Source organism: Pimephales promelas, chromosome 14 (assembly GCF_988280905.1).
Source record: "Pimephales promelas chromosome 14, fPimPro1.hap1.1, whole genome shotgun sequence".
In the NCBI taxonomy this organism is placed as follows: Eukaryota; Metazoa; Chordata; class Actinopteri; order Cypriniformes; family Leuciscidae; genus Pimephales; species Pimephales promelas.
In genome coordinates, this window is record NC_142782.1 from 5,969,466 (window position 1) to 5,990,130 (window position 20,665).

The 20,665-nt window shown below is 34.6% G+C and overlaps 1 protein-coding gene across 1 annotated transcript; it reads right to left on the bottom strand.

Moving 5' to 3' along the window:
* Nucleotides 1-280: 280 nt before the first annotated feature.
* Nucleotides 281-20,480, bottom strand: ddx51 (DEAD-box helicase 51). Its single transcript, XM_039663760.2, has 16 exons — nucleotides 20,291-20,480; nucleotides 18,748-19,064; nucleotides 17,106-17,296; nucleotides 16,870-17,020; nucleotides 13,538-13,683; nucleotides 11,282-11,353; nucleotides 11,083-11,189; nucleotides 10,376-10,484; nucleotides 9,059-9,201; nucleotides 8,437-8,602; nucleotides 8,231-8,346; nucleotides 6,874-6,990; nucleotides 5,069-5,170; nucleotides 4,909-4,972; nucleotides 4,589-4,723; nucleotides 281-439 (listed from the first exon to the last, which is right to left on the bottom strand). Exons 1-16 carry the CDS (start codon nucleotides 20,311-20,313, stop codon nucleotides 413-415), a joined length of 1,986 nt encoding a protein of 661 aa, XP_039519694.2. The 5' UTR covers nucleotides 20,314-20,480; the 3' UTR covers nucleotides 281-412.
* Between the last annotated feature and the right edge of the window lie 185 nt (nucleotides 20,481-20,665).

Below are 20,665 nucleotides of genomic sequence, written 5' to 3' on the forward strand. Positions count from 1 at the left end.
TTTAATATACATAAAAACATAGATTTTCAACATCCAACCTGATGTCTTGTTTCAAAGCAACACCCTGAGACTGTCTGGCCCTGCAAAACTGGAAATATTACAAAAAAAATTTAACAAACCATACTCCAAAAACTGATTTTCCCATCAAGATTCTTGTGGTGTAGAAATGCGCCTCTCGTCTCATGTGGCCGTGTCATTCATACACTTCATTTCTTATTCTTACTGCTCTTCGGGGCATATAATTTACCGTTTCAATTTCAAAGCATTAACACAAGCTTGAGTCTTTTCACATTTTAATAAAAACATTTGTAGCTCATTACATTATAGTTCAGATTTTGCATTTTTTTTAAAGGAAAAAGGCATGAAATCATAATTCAAAGGCACACAGATGTATAGCTCAGTCAATTCCTGCTCAGAAACGCTTCCTTTCTTTTTCCTCCTTAAAAACAAAGAAATACCAACATTAGTTCAGTTACATTTAAGGCAGTGGCTATGTAACAGGGCAGTAAACACCAGTAGAAACAGATGTATCCAGTAGAAACACAGCAGCGGTTGCCAAAAATTCATAATCAAAAATATGGTGACAATATTTCTGGTATATTGGTGCCTGTATATATTTTAAAACTGTTTATCTACTTGAACAACCACAATCTGCTTTTCATACTAAAATGTACTGATAACAACCAAGATAAAACAGATGTAATCAATGTTCATTATAAGCAGCCTGTCCATAAAACAGGGCCAGTGCTTTTATATAGACAATCCACCTAAACACGACACACTAAAATGCAATAAACATTAACTAAATAACAGAAAATGTAACACAAAACACACTAATGTAGATTTGCTGAAAACATAAATGAGTAGAAACACAATTATTGAAAATATAATAATCTGTCATGTGTTGTTTTACTGTTCTAAGAATTATTAGTTTTTAATTCCAGAAGCCATAAATTTGACAGTATTATAATAAAATTAGATGCATATATGTTGTAAAGTTAAACCATTTACAGTTTTTTCACCATATATGCTACGGTTACTTACAGTTATTGGCAAATTAACAGGTTTTTACTGTAGCATTTACTGTAGAATTTGAGGAAGCGAAACCAGATATATCATTGTAATTCAATTGTGAATTTAAAGTATTGAATTAAATTGAACAGAATTCATGTAGCTGCTATAGTTTAGAATACATTTTATCAGTATATAACCATATCCTAAATTAAAATGGTGGAAATTCTGTGGTGTGTATTAAATTATGATATATTTCGACACTAATGAATCTGAAAAAAATATGCCTAAAATAGAAAACAGAGAAGAAAATAGAAATCAGAGAAGAAATCAAACAACATAAATTGTTTATAAAAAATAAAGAAACAATGACCTTTTAATGAACTAAATTAATTAGGACTAATGAGATTCCTCAAGTGGATTCATTTACTGCAATTTAGTAAGTTCATAGTCAATCCAATTTATAATCACATTGAATTTGGAGGATGGAGCGATTCTTAAAGGGGAACTTGACAACTATTTCAACTTAAAATTAATTTTTGGTAAGTTTTAGCTTACCTCAAGGGCATCCAAGATGTGGGTGTCTTTGTTTCCGCAGTAGTTTCAATTTTTAGGTCATATTATGGAGGTCTATGGTCACCACCTCAATAAGCATGCACAGAGAAGTCCAAATTAAACATGATTTAATGACTCGTAAATGTAAGAACACATCGATGGCCTAAGAAACGAAACGAACAGTATTTATATCGTTTTTACCTCATATAACCACAGCCACGTCCAAGTACTCTGAGGGCGCGGGCGCTTTATGGCTGTGGAATTATACTATAATTATTAATACTGTTCGTTTTCTCTTCGGTGTCTTAGGCCATCAATGTGTACTTACATTTACGAGTCATTAAATCATGTTTAATTTGGACTTCTCTGTGCATACTCTTTGAGGTGGTGACCATCGGATCATTTCCAATGACATGCGGATCCAATTGCACTGATGCACATCCGATACACTCTTAACTGTTTAAGACATAACCGACATTTACACGAATACTGTCCAAAACGGACATTTAGACAATGTTGAGTGCATTTGTCCATTCAGACACTAAAGAGAGCTCAGTTCAGTCCTCGCATGCTTTATATGTGTTTGTGCATAGCTGCACACTTCGGCTTAGGTGTATGTATGCACACAGAAAACCGTACCGAATAGGCTCTATGCACCATAGATATCTATATAAAAGGCTAGATGTCTTAAAGTGGAGTTTCTATCGTCATCACCGGCGGCCATCTTGTCACAGGTAAGCTGATGTAAGATGAGTGGTCACCACGAACACAAATACTCTTATCTCATTGAAATCTTGACGGATTTGGTTCTTACAAACGTGGCTATAATTATCTGGATGATTGTTTATTTATACACTTATTATTCAGAAGTATGCTGTGTCATAACTACATCTCTGATGATTATAACAAACCAAACCGTTTGAAAATCGGTAGAAAATTGAGCAAGTTATGGTTATTTTAATAGTACATGTACCATTAACACAATGTAACAATGAGTGAGCGAGCTGCCTGTGACAAGATGGCCGCCAGGTGCAGACGTCGACCTCCATTGGCCAGCCGCGTGGACGAGATATCTAGCCTTTATATAGATATCTATGCTATGCACAACTTGTAAAACAGATCGCATGGCTTCCGGTTCAGGTCTTTTGTATGTGCTTCATGAATTTTTTTGCGGTTTTACTCAAGATAACTTAAAAGGAGCGAGCAAAGATTAGCGTAACCAATGTCCCTCACATGTGCAGATTGATATTTAAACGTTTTATATTTTTTCTTCTTCACAGTAACGTTTAAATATTTAAATGGAATAAAACGCCAATAACAAAGTGAACTAGGTAGGATAGCGGATTACCTTAAAAATCCATAGATTTCACACTTTCTCTGACAAGCGGATGCGATGAGACCTGTTTTCCGGTTTGGTCACGTGACGCTCGGCATAAAGCCTATCCACAAGTTTCCTACGCCCCATGAGCCCTTGCGTCAAAAGTGGGCGCGACTTCCGGTTGGAAGTAAACAAAGCGCGATTTGACATGCTTGACACTCGTTCATTCAACAGTTGACAGTCATTCAAGTTATAGCGATCCAAACTAGCTAACGATGTGGGAACACAACCTCAACGAAATTCAAAAGGGTGAAATAACAGTACCTTTACCCTCCGCAGTAGTTGATTGGGAGTATTATAATAACATTATTAATAATCAATACTCATCAAGGCATGGTGACAGACAGTGCGAGCTGACAAACAATTAAAATAAAAAATACACACTTAGTCATTGTGCTTTGGAGTTTATTCAAAATTATAAATGAATGTGCCACTTGAATACATTAACTGGCACATTTGGTTAACTTTTGGCTTTGATCCTGAGTTTAGCTGTAACATCAGTAGAGAACAGCCAAACACATGCTGATAGAGTTTATAGAACATTAAGAATTTAAACAAATGTACACAGGAAGATTCGTCGTCTTTTGGGAGGTGATGGAAACTACAGTCGTTGGCAGGATCACTCTGATTTCGTTTTCAGCTTATGTTCAAAACAATCCCGTTTAAGCCACTAAATTAGTTTAGTCCGGCTATACATACAACCGCGAACATTACATGTTGTCCCTGAGCTCCGTAACGACATCTCTCATAAAGATTTGCGTCTTTAAATAGTAAAATAATTCTCCGTAAAACAGCTAGCCTCTTCGCTAACTAACACACACAAAATACCATTGGAATGCTACTTCCGCCACGTCACCGGAAGTTTCACCCACTTTATTTTTTACAGGAGCGCCCCTCGGAAACTTGTGGATAGAGCTCTTTTTCATATCTATATGTCTGCTCTAATCATTCTCCCAGACGTTCACATTTTTTAACGGTAGATCAGCACGTTACAGTACAAATGTGGGCATCGACCACAGACATAGGACATCAGTTCTGACTGGATCGCTTCCCAAATCGTCACTATCTAACATTTTCGTTTTATTCGTTGACGAAAATGTCAATAGATTTTTGTCATAGATTTTGTCATTCAAAACTAGTTTTTATTTAGTTATCGTCTCGTTTTCGTCTATGAAAAAATTTCGTTGACGAATAATTTTCGTCGACGAAATTAACACTGAAACACACACGGCATATGATACTGTGCATGATGTATTACCCACTTCAGTACACATAGCTCCACACGATAAAGTTGGCCGGCGCCGATAATAACAGATGCACATGAGCAGCGGTTGAAAGGGGGAGGAGGGCGCCGCAAGTGAGTTTATTTTACAACAGTGTAGTGAATTATACGGCCCACAGCTGTAGGGGGAGCTCGTTGCGAAAACATGCGACGTCAAAAGGGAAAATCCGCGAGAGTTGCCACGTTCCCCTTTAAATTCTGCAAAAAACCTACCGTGCAAATATGCATAATTCAGGTTCACCAGACAAGCACTAAGCTTTGTCCAACAGTAAAAGCACTTCTGTAATCCAGGAAAAGCTTTAAATCCATGTCTGGAAAAGCTGCCAATAAGGTCTCAGACAGCTCCACAGCTTTGCTTTTACCTTCACAACGTTGCCCAGCTCAGCCAGTGTTTGCTCATAGCGAGCCTCCATGCCTTTAAGACTTTCTGGTTGCACAAGCTGCCTCTTTATGCCAGGACTGCCAGCATCTGACACCATCTTCAAAAACCTCGCTTCCTGAAACATGAACAAATGGTACAATCTACGTGACACTCAGTTCAACTTTTCACAGTCACTCAATTATTTATCTAGTGTTGGCAAATAGTTTATTGCTCATAATAAACTTTGATAATTGATTGAAACAACAAACACGACTAAATCACAATGGCTAGATTTCATTCCAGTTATGAGGAAAACCTGACCTGCACTTTTAAAAGGAAGGTGAACGCCGACCCAGCTTTCCCTGCTCTCGCTGTTCTGCCCACCCTGCAAGTGGAAATGCGGTAAAGATACATTGATGGATATGGAAATCATAATTCTTCGATCAAATAAATGGGTTTTTGTAGTAATATTTTGACTTGCCTGTGGATGTATGTTCGGATGTATTGAGGAGCATCATAATTAATGACACATTTTACGCTGTTGATATCAATACCCCTGGCAGCAGCATCTGTGCTTATCAACCTGACGTGAAAAACATCACCGATATTTCATCATTACAGTCACACTAAATATATTTATGTATACACAGTTTGGGTAAGTTACTCTAAAAAATTATTTATCGCTAGTGTAATTAGCTCAACAATGTAATTACATTAACTACTATCTCTAAAAAGTATCGCATTACTTCCCACATCAACCTCGACCACACTGTAAAAATGAATATGCTTTATTTAATCAATAGAATAGTGGCAACAGATTAGAAGCAATATTATTAATTAAATTTAACAAATTAGAATTGAGTAATAATTAATCCAATTTTTCCTTAAAAGTTAACCATTTAAAACCATTTACACCAAAAAATTTAACAAAAATATCTCACTAACAGACAGACGTCAAAGATTAATTAAGAACTCTTTATTTTATATTGCCTACATTGAAGACACCTGATGTTAACAAGCAGAATCACTGAAGGAGAAACCGTAACTTTAAAACAAACACTGATCACCATAATGGTGACTTCAATTTATGTTTTTTGGTTGTTGTTGTACAGTACGTTTTACTCATTTTAAATGGTTAACTTTCAAGGAATTCATTTGATTAATTATTACTCAATTCTAATTTGTTCAATTTAATTAATAATATTGCTTGTAATCTGTTGCCACAACATTAATAATAATAAGAAGTGATTATTAGAATGATTTCTGAAGGATCATTCTGAAGGCTGATGAAAATTCAGCTTTGCCATCACAGAATACATTTTAAAGTATATTACAAAAATTTTACAAAATATATTACTCTTTTAAAAATATTTTACTGTATTTTTGATCAAATAAATGCAGCCTTGGTGAGATCAAGAGACTACTTTTAAAAAAACGTAATATTTCCAAACTTTTGACCAGTACTATAACTATAATTCAATTACAGAAATAAAATAATCCCTTACTTTACTCTTTCGAAGGGAAAAAAAAATTAAACGCTAATTATTTACTTAGCAATGCATGCAACTCTGTGTCTAAATATGGGCTTTAAAGGAGTAGTTCACTTTTAAAAAAAAAACTTTTTCTGATAATTGACTCCATCCAAGATTATTGGATATTTCTTTTATTATTGTTTATTATTGGCGTATTTCTTTTATTCAGTCGAAAAGAAATTAAGGTTTTTGATGAAAACATTCCAGGATTTTCTCCATATAATGGACTTTAATGGGAACCAAATGTTTCAAGGTCCAAATGAGAGTTTCAGTGCAGCTTCAAACGACACCAGACGATGAATAAGGGTCTTATCTAGGACCCTTCGAGTCATAACTCGAAAAAAGATTTGTTCATTTTGATTAACGAGTTCGAACAGGAGAGTCACGAACGTGCATCACAGAACAGAGCAAGGTGAGCATTTGTGCTTATAAAACTTAAACTTTTTAATTTATTTTTGAAATGACCGATTGTTTCGCTAGATAAGACCCTTATTCATCGTCTGGTGTCGTTTGAAACTCTCATTTGGACCTTGAACCGTTTGGTTCCCATTGAAGTCCATTATATGGAGAAAATCCTGGAATGTTTTCATCAAAAACCTTAATTTCTTTTCTACTGAAGAAAGAAAGACGTGGACATCTTGGATGACATGGGGGTGAGTAAATTATCACCAGCAAATTTTTAGCAAAAAACTACTCTTAACTTTACTTTTAACATCGTCCGCATTATTTTTGAACATTATTAAGGAATACGTACAGTGGGATCTTCCCTTGCTCAAAGTCTTTCAGTGTTTTTTGTCGTTCACTTGGGCTCAAACGAGAGGAAAACTCAGCCACTTCCACACCGCCAAACAGCTTCACCAGCAAATAAAGTCTAGTTAGACAAAAAGACAGAAATTGAACAGACAGATGATCATAGCCAAAACTCATAACATATTTGTTACTTCCTATTTAAATGTGATTGTGTATACCATCTGTGTGGTTATATTGCCTTGATGTGGATGACTTTGCATCCTTGTGAATCATTCATGATTAATAATACACATGGATATTAAAAGGAATTATCTCAGGGCTCCTCAAGGCTATTAAAATGTCTATAAAGCTGCTGGCTTCTAAAATTAAACATTTAGGAGCCAAATGACTTTTAGTCTCCAAATCTTCCATGTTCGTCATAACAGGGCTGCTCCAAAGTTTTTTTTTTATAATCAAAAGTATAATGAAATGAATAAATAAAATTAATACTTGTATACATACCAGATCTCAAATGTTCTATCACAGATTCTTTTTAACTTTAATCTGCGAGTTTAAAATACATATTTAAAGAAATGTTTTCCATATTAAATTAATTTATGAAAAAAAATTATATGTATATACCCATAAATTATGTATTTACTACCTACGTTTTTTTTTTTTTTTTTTTTTTTAGAAACTACTTGTATTTGGCAAGGAACAAAAACAAAAGAAACAAAAATTAAAATATTAGAAAAAAAAATTCTAATCATGTGACAAGTAATGATGTTAAAAATTCAGCTTTACATCACATAAATAAGCCACATTTTGAAATACATTAAAATAGATATTTTAAATCGTAGTAATAGTTTAATATTTATCAATATATTTAAAACTGTAATAATATTTCACAATATTTACAATACTCATTTTTACTATATATTTTTAATGTGCATAAAATACTTTTTATTTTAAAAAATCTTACCGACCCTATACTTTGATTTAAAGTGTGTGTGTGTGTGTGTATATATAAATCACAATAAAACATACTGTATGCATATTGCAGAATAAGCAACTTTATTTATCAACATATAGTATTACTCTAAGATAATTAATGTCATGTAATTAATGTCACGTAGGCACATCAATAAACACTTTTAACTAATAATGTAAACAAATTGCTAAATTGATTCAGTTAAATGGACTGATTGAAAAGATTGATTTGTGAAAATGAATCCGATTTTCAGTTCAATTTCCAGTGGCGACTAGATTTCTATTCATTGTTGCGAGTGTTTGTTTTTGAAGTTTTCAACTATTTTAGTCAGGGTATAAATACATAGTCCTATATCTGCATCGTGCTGCAGCTTAAAATGATCCATCATTACCGGTGGGCTCCTTCTCTGGAGTTTGTGAAGCACAAAGCAGGACTGAACTTGAGCCGAAGCAGGAAGTGAAGGATGAGGAGCGGTTTGTTGCTCAGGGTGCAGGAGACGTAATACTCCTGCATTAGACATTCACATATGTTAAAGGTGTGCACAGGAAAACTGCTCTAGCGTAGATCATATGGTTCAGGAAACGTTGTTAAACTCACAGAGAGGCCCTGAGGGAAGTTAAACGTGTCCTGGGTCTCTGAACAGGAGTGTGTGGAGCTGAAGAGTCGAGGCTGGTGCAGGTCCAGCAGTTGTAGTTTCTCAGGGTTTTGTGTGAGAGTGGCTGAAAACAGCAACTTCTGCAGAGGAATCTGTGGCGGAGACAAACTTACATACATACAAACAAACATTGAGCTTTACACTGCATGTTTGAGACTAACACACACAATTTTGTGAGACTACGGTGGGTGGACCTCGACTGCAACATTATTATTATTATTATTATGAATATTATTATTACTAGTATTGTTGTGGTTATTATTCCTCAGACAGTTATATTATACAGTTAAATGTATATGAAAATAAATTTCATAATAAGTATATTATTTATTAGTTTACTAAGGTAAAATTACAATACTGTCTTAATTTCTTCACTTCCAATCTTTTATTTTGGTTAAAAACAGCAGGTAGACCTTTAAGCTTGAAATATGAAAACAGGTTTATAAACGGTAATCTAGTGAAATGCTGCAATCACATGAACAGGGGGTCGCTAGGTTGGCTTATAGTGTGGGTGGGGTTGAAAATCTTTGTTTTAAATAATGGACAAAGCAGTTGACATCCTACCTTGCAACTGTGATTGGTCCAGGCACTATTCTCCTGAAGAAAGACGTCTGTGTGTCACCTGGGCTTCTGTACACTGCTTTAGTCACTTGATTGAGCCAGAACTGATGCATGCTGTCAATCATCCTGTCTGCCTCGTCAATAATCTACAACATACACATTATTATAAACATACCTTCTATATAGGAAATAAGAGAATACCCTGACAGAGAAAAGTTAAAAACAAAATAATATGTTAAAGAAGTAGTTCATGTCATCCAAGATGTCCACGTCTTTCTTTCTTCAGTCGAAAAGAAATTAAGGTTTTTGATGAAAACATTCCAGGATTTTCTCCATATAATGGATTTCATTGGGAACCAAACGGTTCAAGGTCCAAATGAGAGTTTCAGTGCAGCTTCAAATGGCTTGAAACGCCACCAGACCATTATAGTCCATTATATGGTGAAAATCCTTGAATGTTTTCATCAAAAACCTTAATTTCTTTTCAACTGAAGAAAGAAAGACGTGGACATCTTGGATAACATGGGGGTGAGTAAATTATCAGCAAATGTTTTTTTAAAAAGTGAACTACTCCTTTAAGGACTTTCTCTGTAGCTGTGGATAAATTTGCTCCTATTGTCAGTGGGGTCCTTCAGGGCTCCATTCTAGGGCCGACTCTCTTTAATCTGTATATGAGTCCCCTCGGAAATATCATCAGGAAACACAATATTTCCTTTCATTTGTATGCTGCTGAAAAGTCTAGTGATCTTTGCTGGACTTTCTTGATATAAAAAGAGCTAATGATCTTGGTTCTCCTTAATCTAGATGTGGTCTTGTCAATAATCTTGGTTATCATTTTCCATTTATTAAGTAACACATCTGTGTTATTCTTGACTTTTTGATTAGTCAAACAAATTGACTATTTGTTTAAAAAAAGAAGAAGATTTGTTTGTATCATTTGTACATTTCTAAACTTCGTTCCTAAACATTGTTTTTGTCCTTTTAGGATTTGGAGAAAGTTATTCACACTTTTATTACATTGCAATTTGACTATTATAATTCCCTCTACTTCTTTTCCTTCCTCAATCCTTACTGTAATTCCTCAATCCTCATAGTTTAATAGTTTTCCAAGTATTTAAAAGTAATGTACTGTATAAGTTCATTTAGTGTAACATTTATGAGTATAATAGCATTTAGATAACCTCAAAGCTAAGATAAATGAATTAAACTCAACAAGACTCTCATCTATAAGGTAATTGTGTTTATTGCTGAAGTTTTCTCTTCATAGGATTTCACTGAACATTGTTCCAGATTTAGATGTAGATTTGTGCTGATGCTCACTAGGAATCGTAGGTGTAGTAGACTGAAGTTGTTGTTTTTATTGATGTGATCCACCAGTCGGCCCGGTGTGGCAACGACGATATCTGCCAAACTGTGGCTAACGCCTCCCCTACACAAACACACAAAGGTTCATCTCTTGGAGATTACTGAATTTATTACTTATAGTTCATTAAGTTTCAAGTTTTTTCACATATTCAAAGCATCTACTATTATCCTACTCCATGAGTAGAGCTGCACGATTAATCGCTAAAAAGATCCCAATCTCGAACCAAACACCTACACGAGCTCATTCCTAAATGACAACGTTAAACCTTTGACAAAATCACACCGGAACATTAACGTTCGGATGTAAACACTGATGAAGAAATCAAAATAGAGCAAATAACCTTTTGAAAATAACTTGGCCGATTACATCATTACAAAACTAGGCGGCGAGTCGACAAGTGACTGTTAAAACACGTATTTGTCATTGAATCATTCATTCAAGAATCAAGAGACTCGTTCAGAGATGCTGATTCATCCATTTATGAAAAAAAAAGTATTTATGAGTGAATTTAAATAGAATTTTGTCAGAACCTCTAGTAAATTACATGTTATTTGTATAGTTGTCTGTTCAGAATCGGGATCTCTATTTGAAACAAAAAATTGTGATTCACAATTTATCCAAAATCGTGCAACTCTATCCATGAGCCTTCAAACACACTCACCTGTTTTCAGAGAGCATCGCTTCCTCTGCAGCAAATGATTTCTGGCCTGCGATCATGACCACCTTTAGACTGCTGCCCTCAGTGTACGAGCTAAACACCTTTGACACCTGTGGGGTTGAAATCAAGGATGAACAATGAAACAGGCAGATTTGTAGATTAAGTGGATATGTAGATAATTAATTAATAAATAAATCATTACCTGTTGTGCTAACTCCTTAGTGGGCAGTACAGCAAGTGCGCGGATCTCTCGCACCACACGCCTGGACAATGCCTGCGTTAGCAAACACATATATATCTAATAACTTAATCTAGTTCTTTACTTTAATCTGTTTACTATAAATCTTTGGCCTTTTTCCACTTTTATTTATAGTCTGTGTCATATAGAAATAGAAATACTACTGGTCAAAAATCTGAAATACTTTAAAACATTTGAATGTTTTTGAAAGAAGTCTCTATGCTCACCAAGGCTACATTTAATTGATCAAAAATAGGGATGCACTTTATTTTATGGTACGTGCACTTTCAATGTACTTACAGTGTACATACATACCCAGAAAAGTACTGAGTAATGCAAGTTAACTACATAGGTTAGGTTCAGATTTAGAGGTAGGTTCAGGGTTTTTACCCAGTTAGTGTGATTACTACAATAAGTAAGTACATAGCAAAACATACTTGAACATAAAGTGCTACCAAACTTTAAATAAAGTGCTACCAAAAATACTATTGTGAAATATTATTACAATTTAAAATAATTGCTTTCTGTCTTAATGTAAAATGTAAATAAAATGCAAAGCTGAATATTTAAAAGCCATTTAAGACAGTTAATTCTAATTTAAATAATGTTAAAAAAGATTCCTATTTTAAATAAATATTGTTCAAAAATGATTAAGCAGCTTAACTTTTTTCAACATTGATAATAATGTTTCTTAAGTGCAAAATCAGCATATTAGACGTTAAGGACTCGAGTAATGATGCTGAAAATTCTGCTTTGATCCCAGGAATAAAATGTTTATTTTTAATAATAAATAGAAAATAGTTATTTTACATTTTCTTAATATTTCAGAATATTAAACTTTTACTGTATTTTTTTTTTTACATTTATCTGCATTTATCACATAAATGCCTTGGTAAGTATAAGAGACATTATAAATTTTTTTAACTTGATAGAAAATGTATGGTGTTTATTTTAATATTTAAGCATTAATAATAATAATAATAATAATAATTATTATTATTATTATGTTCTAGGGAGGTTTCATGACAAAAACCAAAACAATCAGGAAATGCCATGAGCTAGATTCGAACTTGCATCATCCAAATTTGACATTTACATATAATCATTTAAAGGGATACTCCATTTTTTTTAGAAATAGGTTCATTTTACAACTCCCCCAAAGTTAAACAGTTGAGTTTTACCGTTTTCAAATCCATTCAGCCGATATTCTTCTAAATATCAAAAAATCGGCTGAATGGATTTGAAAACGGTAAAACTCAACTGTTTAACTTTGGGGGAGTTGTAAAATGAACCTATTTCCAAAAAAAGTGGAGTATCCCTTTAACAGGAAAACAATAGAAGCAGTTAAACCAACAAAAGGGAAACAATATGCAAGTGCTGTGACAAGTCCCAATTAGTCTAGCACAGTACACACAGCATGTTTTTAATAAAGAGAAAAAAAAAATAGATAGAACAGAAATAGAATAGAAAGTATTAGTATTAATAAGTCAAGTGTTGGCAAAAAAGATGCATCTTTAGCTGTTTCTTGAGAAATGCTTGGGTTGAGTTTGGCAGGTCATTCTACAAGCAGGAAACAGACTCCACGGCTCAATGTCAGAGCACATGTGCTGACCACTAAGTCACAGGTTCAATGCCAATACTTTAGGCCGTGTGTCCACCAAAGCGTTTTTCCACGCGCCTGGTGTATGTTTTCAATTGTTTTCAATGGGAGCGCCATGAGCGTACCGAGGCGCTGAGCGTTTTTTTTTTCACGCTGAAGCGCCGAGCGCCCAGCGTTTTTACTGGTCGCTGGGAGTTGAAAAATTTTCAACTTTGGATAAAATGCAGCACTTATCACTGTCACTTTCCAATCACAGTGAAGGAGGGGTGGGACTAATACCACACCGACCAACTTTCAACATTCAAACTGCTGCGGATATTCTGTATCATAGCAACGAAAGGTCTCAACGGAAAAAACGCTGCGCTGCCAAAACGCTCTCAAGCGCCCAAAGCACGGCATCTTCAGCAGAGCGTCTAGCGTTTTCAGCTGGCTAAAAACGCTTTGGTGGACACACGGCTTTAGAGAGAGAAATAATAACACTGTGGCGAGCAGGACGAGGCCGAGGGACGTGAGAGATACGAGACTGGTGTGTCTCACAGGTGTCGTTCATTATCACTCACGCCACCAGCCTTGCGCCGCTCTCGCCACAAATACATTGGAATGTAATTCATTGTTTGCACCTGTACAACAGGTATGACGAACGCCAATGTCTTCCCACTCCCTGTAGGTGCAGAAACACAGATGTCTCTGGGCTTGTAGCCCCCAGGACCCAGCAGCAGCCCTGAGCTCACGCTGTCCAGAATGGCAGGGATGACCTCGGCTTGAACTGAAACACAGCACAGCGTAGCGTCAGCAAGGTCATGGCTTCTTGTGAACATTCAATGTTTTTTTTTGCCTTGCCTGCAGATTACTGAGGTTATCATAAAAAGAGCACAGACTACACTCACCTAAAGGCTTATTAGGAACACCACACTAATACTGCGTTTGACCACCTTTCGCCTTCAGAACTGCTTTAATTCTACGTGGCATTGATTCAACAAGGTGCTGAAAGCATTCTTTAGAAATGTTGGCCCATATTGATAGGATAGCATCTTGCAGTTGATGGAGATTTGTGGGATGCACATCCAGGGCACGAAGCTCCCGTTCCACCACATCCCAAAGATGCTCTATTGGGTTGAGATCTGGTGACTGTGGGGGCCATTTTAGTACAGTGAACTCATTGTCATGTTCAAGAAACCAATTTGAAATGATTGAAGCTTTATACATGGTGCATTATCCTGCTGGAAGTAGCCATCAGAGGATGGGTACATGGTGGCCATAAAGGGATGGACATGGTCAGAAACAATGCTCAATTTTAAACGATGCCCAATTGGCACTAAGGGGCCTAAAGTGTGCCAAGAAAACATCCCCCACACCATTACACCACCACCACCAGCCTGCACAGTGGTAACAAGGCATGATGGATCCATGTTCTCATTCTGTTTACGCCAAATTCTGACTCTGTCTCAACAGAAATCGAGACTCATCAAACCAGGCAACATTTTTCCAGCGTTCAACTGTCCAATTTTGGTGAGCTGCTCTTTGCAAATTGTAGCCTCTTTTTCCTATTTGTAGTGGAGATGAGTGGTACCCGGTGGGGTCTTTTGCTGTTGTAGCCCATCCGCCTCAAGGCTGTGTGTTCCTAATAATCGTTTAGGTGAGTGTATTTTGTAGTGATTGGCTTAACGGGAGTTAAATACTCTTTCGTGTTTTTAATGCGCCATGTCAAGTTTAAATAACTATTTTAAAGAGCCTGTCTAAAGATGCAACCGTTTATCCCCCGTTTATTTTTGTGCTCTTTTTAGAGTGATCTAGAGTGACTTTCATGATCATGTTGTCATGATCGATCGGTGTTACATTCCTCGTCCACATTCCTGGTACTATCAATTTGGATTATACGTAGCTAGTGTTATGTTATAATGCTTAAAGTCCTGTGGTGAAAAGCAAACTTTTAATGTTGTTCATATGTCTATGTGGTGTTTTTAATATGATTTAAGACAAACCATGTGCAAATTAATAAGCCGACACCATTGCTGAGTATTTTCTCTTTAAAACTGCAGTGAACCAAAGACAGTCTCAAAAACGCGATTTAAAATCGCTGGTGTTTCTGACACCACAAACTATCTTTTAACCAATCATGTCGACGAGTGGATGTCTGAGCTGGTGTGAGTGAGTAGAGGTGGGACTAATTTGCATATTCATAGAACAGAGTATACTAAATGAAGCAAGGGTGGCGAGTTCAAGCTATTTTAAGGCATGATGAATGTTTTTTCATGAAAAAAACGTTTACATATGTCAATTTGGTGAACAAAATATGAGTTTTAAGGGATAAAATTATTTAGACTACAGGGGAACTTTAATATTTGAAACAACCCAATACATTATTTAACTGTCACCGTCCCGGTACCGGGACGCCTAACTTTACTTCACTATATTTCTATTAAAACCTAATCTAATTATGACAAATTATATATCGTTGGAAAGGTCTAAGACTTCTAAATAGATATTCTACACCTGTTTTGTGTTAAAAATTATGTAGGAAGAGTAATTGATGAATTTATGACAAGAGTGCACCTCAAAAAATCTGCATCATAACAGGAGTTTTGACCTTTGTCACAAAAAGTCGATGCACCCCCTTTTAATTATTGAAACTTCTGTTTTTATGCTAAAAGTTCCTAATAAAACATATAATCTGGTATTTTTCAATAAAAAATAAAAAATGATAGTATAATACTATCCTCTAAAAATTATAATATTTACATTTATTATCCTCTAAAATATAATATTATTTTTTATCGCCTTTTTTATTATATCACATATTTTAGTAGTTATCATGAATTAGGTATCATTTGAAAGCGTATAAACCCAGAATTCATCGTGTTAAAACTGTTTTATAATTGAACGTTGCGTTACCATAGAAACGGTATTTATTTTATCAGGCTCCTCCCCTTTTGGGCGTCATTATATTTCATAATTTATGATCAAAACCTTTTCTAATCTTGACAAAACTGATATTGTCAGAAAGGTCTGAGTCTCAAGGTTCCAAATTTTGTGACAGAATTGATATTTGGACAGAAATGTATTAATTTGTTAAGGCAGAATGTATACAACTAAATTCAATGGAATTCAATGGCACCCGGTGGCTATTTTTGGTACTACGCCTAAACAAAATCTCATGGGAACTTCAATTTTTGTGATATCAACTTCAAATTTGGAACATAACTTGATAATATTTATGGCTTTGATTTTATAGAAATTTTAGAAAAATATTTTTAAAAATATTTTGTAAAATATATATTTTATATAAAATAAAAAATATATAGTACAGTATATTTGATTTACTGCAAGTTTAAACTTCCATAACTTTTTCATACTTTCATTTTTTGAAGTGTTTTCACTTCAGCAATATTCTGCTGAGTGTTTTCTTTAAAACAAGACCAAACTTGGGTATATATTCCAAAGCATTCTTAAATTACAACCATTTAAGTTTGAATAGTGCATTTTAACCCCCATTCTCAAAAAGGGGGGTGACAGTTATGGGGTTAAACTTAGCTTTGTGGATTTAAGACAGGTAGGAGGTTATCCTAACTTTAAGATGTTATTCACCAAGATTTTTAAGAACTTTCTTTTCAGGAACATAAATACTTGAACAATCTTAAATAAAAGCCTAAATTCAATCTGTTCATCATATAAAGCGATTGAGTCTCTTCAGAAAATGTGGACTAAACCACTCAATTCACATGGATTAGTTTTTGAACTTTACTTAAAGAACTTTTCGAAGCGAAGTTCAAAAGAAATTTCACAGAAATTTCATTTTTGAGTGAAAAAAGATTCTTAAGAAAAGTTGTTGGGGATACAAAATGATACAAAACATAAAATAGCAGTTTAGACAAATTTTATTTGTAAGAAAGTTTTGTGACTCTGGCCCCAGATTCTCCACTAATGGGGGTCAAGATCTTGTTGTTCATCTTACCTGGAAAGAAGCTCTGTATCCCATTAGCTTGTAATTTCTTCAGCAGTATCGGACAGATGCCTTGCACCTGACTGATGGGAATGAGATTATTCTTCATGTCCCTCTGAATGACGTCAGGCTGTGCCAACCACTGAGGCAATACTCTTCTGACCTGCAATAGTACACAGTTCTTTACAAAGACATTACCCTCACTACAGTTTCATTCATAACTTATAGATATTGTTTATAAGTGCTACCTTTTGCACGGCCTTCTCTTTGAATCCACCCAGGATGTGGAAGGCGGTCTGGGAAGTGTTGTTTTCTGCCTCTGCTTGGAACTGACCAATCTGAGGGTCCACAGCTTTTTCAGTCTTCTTACTTTCCTCTGGGTCACTTTCACATGTTTCTGTGATTTCCACAGACTTCCCATGATCCGATTCATTATCTCCTATAATGAATGATAGTTTTCTGTATAAGGCAATTTCCACAAAAACAGTACAGAAGTTCGAAACTCTTAATAAAGTCCTTTTCCCCCCCAACAAATGCTCAGTTTGCCCATATCAGAAATGTTATTTGAATGCCATATGAGCTATTTTATTTACTAACCATTTTATATGAGGTTTGCAATTTTTTAACCCTTGCCTGCTACCAAAATTAGTCTTTAAAACAGTTGACATGATTTTATTATACAGTAATAAATGTTAAAATAAAGATATTGACAAATAAATAATATGCAAAAACAACAATATGGTAACAAGGTTGTACATTTCCTTGTTAGTTGTTTTGGAAATGCTGATTTGTAGTCACTAAAATATGTTTATTTTATTTAAATAAGAAAAAAATATATTTTTCTTAGAATAACTTTGTAGACTGGGTTGAATGCTTGAGAGCTTGATAAATGCAGTCAACATTATTTTTTTGTAAAGATTAAGAAAATTGAATATTATTTAGGCCGTCTTGTCTTAAAGCATTTACTGATATGCTGCAAAAGAAAAAGAAAAGAAAAGAGAAAAAAAAAAATCCAAATGATTTTACTTCTTGGGTATAACAATTTTATGTACCGGTATGTTCAATTTATTAAAGGTGTAGTTCACTTTTAAAAAAACTTTTGCTGATAATTTACTCCAAGATGTCCATGTCTTTCTTTATTCAGTTGAAAAGAAATTAAGGTTTTTGATGAAAACATTCCAGGATTTTTCTCCATATAATGGAGTTCAATGGGAACCAAATGGTTCAAGGTCCAAAAGAGAGTTTCAGTGCAAACTGCAAACTGTTCAAAGGGCTTTAAACGATTCCAGATGATGAATAAGGGTCTTATCAAGCAAAATGGTCGCTCATTTAAAAAAAAAAAAAAAAAAAAAAAGTTTAAGTTTTATAAGCACAAATGCTAATTTCATGCACTGAAACTCTCATTTGGACCTTGAACCGTTTGGTTCCCATTGAAGTCCATTATATGGAGAAAATCCTGGAATGTTTTCATCAAAAACCTTCATTTCTTTTCGACTGAAGAAAGAAAGACGTGGATATCTTGGATACCATGGGGGTGAATAAATTATCAGCAAAAGTTTTTTTTTTTTTTTTAAAGTGAACTACTCCTTTAATGGGGGAAAGTCAACTGCAGAAACAGGGTTGTACAAAAATGTGGTAAGCTAAATATAATACTTTGGAATATCATACGGCAAATTTTGCAATGCCATATTCATATTTTAAATACTAGACAATAGTTTATCTAACATATTCTCTTTCTCTAAGCAACATGGGATTTATGCCTTTATTGTTTTACAAAAAGTAATGGAATACCAATTTGTACCCTATTTGTGCTAAAAAGTGCCCGACAAATCAACAAGCTAGACTAGTTTCATTTAAAAACAATCAAACATAGTAGTAAGCCAGCATTACCTGTATTCACACTCTCATTTTCATTGGACGATGTTTTGTGTTTTTTCTTCTTTTTAGTTGAACTTGCAGCTTCATCATCCAGATTTGTTTTTTTAACATTTTCACTCTTCGTTGCTTTACGCTGCACTTTCTCAGTCTCTTGCCGTTCGCGTTTTCTTTTCTTTTGTTCTTTCTCACGCTGATGGTCTTCATCTTCATCAGCCGTGTTTGAGACGCTCTGCTGTTCTCGGGCTTTGGCCTGCTCCTGAAGTTTAGCCAGCAAAGCTCTGGATCGAGACTCTCTGATAGATTCACTGTCCTCCTCCTCCCCTAAATACCTGATCACATACAACACATCAATAGACAGGGTGTCACATGGGTTGTTGACAAATAATATGAACTTCCTTTGGGGTCATTCCATGTCAACTCAACCAGAGGGCCCCAGAAATATTGTGTATTTCTGAACACAATACCTATCAGCTGTATAAAATGATAACTATATTTGGTTCTTGACCATTGAAAATGGGTAAAATGAGTCACACTGGGGTCCCAATATCTCTGGAACTGAACCATATAGGGCCTTAAAAATGAAGATTCCAAAAGAAAAGTTTATTAAGAATGAAAATCTTGAAGGATATAAGTATAACTTGAATACTTTTAGAGTTACAGGCATGCAAACTTTGGAGAAATAATATTTATGGGACTCATACTGGTGTGTTCTATGCAATTGAGCTTATAGAAAAAAGGGAAATGGATTTCTAGTTTTAACATTATTTGTTTTTAGATATTCCTCTTTAAAAGAAACAAGTATCAGCAGTGTGCAAAGTGTTACAGGCGTCCAGACTTCGCAAAAAACACAAGAAGTGCTTTTTTTTTTCTTCTATTTTTGAAATGTCACTGTTATCATAATGTAACAAAGTTTGCTAAAGTCAACAGATTTTACTAATAGACCTACCAATATCTGTGTAAAAATAAAATAATAATGCTGCCATCTTTCTAAAGTCATTCTTACACCCCTCTAAACTGACTCAAACTCTCGCTCCTCTACAAACTAGTGTATTACTCAATAAATATACTCAATAAAAATATTAACAAAATTAAAAAAAAATAAAAAATTAGCTGGAGAAGTTTCCGAAATTTGTTTGATTTTACACGGAATAACCCCTTTTTCAAAATGTAGATTTTAGGTTAAATTATATCAACGTAAAAAGTGAAACTGCATATTTTATGTTTATTTAATGTTTTATATTTTATTTTAATGTGTATATTTTTTATTATTTTAATCGACCATTTACTAAAATAACTCTGCAATGAGATCATTTAAGATTATAAATACTATATGAAGTCAAATAATTATACAATAATACAGTCGATAATTAAACAGTAATTTGAATGAAGTGTTTTTTAGTCATTTCAGATGAAATCTAAGATAAACGGAGAATTCTATACCAGACTAAACAACTAACTGATGTAATCTGAAGTGAGAGCCATTACAATTTAACTGGTCAAGTAACTTACTCTAAGAAGTTCTGTGTCAGTGAACTAAATGTGCAGCAAACGTTACCTGTTTATCATAAATAGCGCCATTATTGTGACTCCTGGCTCGTGTCAGCACCACGTAGACCTTTATTTGACTCACTTAAAATTATAATGACTGCATGTATTCATGCACAGCTTTCATAAATGAAAAAAATAACAGAACAGTGTACAGTCCAGTTGACCATGTGAGTTCCTCCCGACTGTTTTGCAGTCGCGAAGTGATGACGTAGAGAAAAGAAGGGTTTAAAAAAAAGATGCCATCATGCCATCTCTGATGATACTAGTTATTATTTTCCATATGTTGGTGGTCTAGACGTCGTTTTTAATTATGTGTCAATATTTTTTTCTATTCTAAATCTTCGATGTTCATCATTATTTATTTACACATCTAGCTGGTGTT

What these genes read in the sequence shown, in the direction of transcription:
- ddx51 (XM_039663760.2), bottom strand. Translation starts at nt 20,313, where the DNA reads ATGGCGCTATTTATGATAAACAG. An exon ending in AAGAGAAGGCCGTGCAAAAG is followed by an intron (nt 17,021 to 17,105) that starts GTAGCACTTATA and finishes GTACTATTGCAG; the next exon opens with GTCAGAAGAGTATTGCCTCA. An exon ending in AGCTGGGCAACGTTGTGAAG is followed by an intron (nt 440 to 4,588) that starts GTAAAAGCAAAG and finishes TTTGTTTTTAAG; the next exon opens with GAGGAAAAAGAAAGGAAGCG.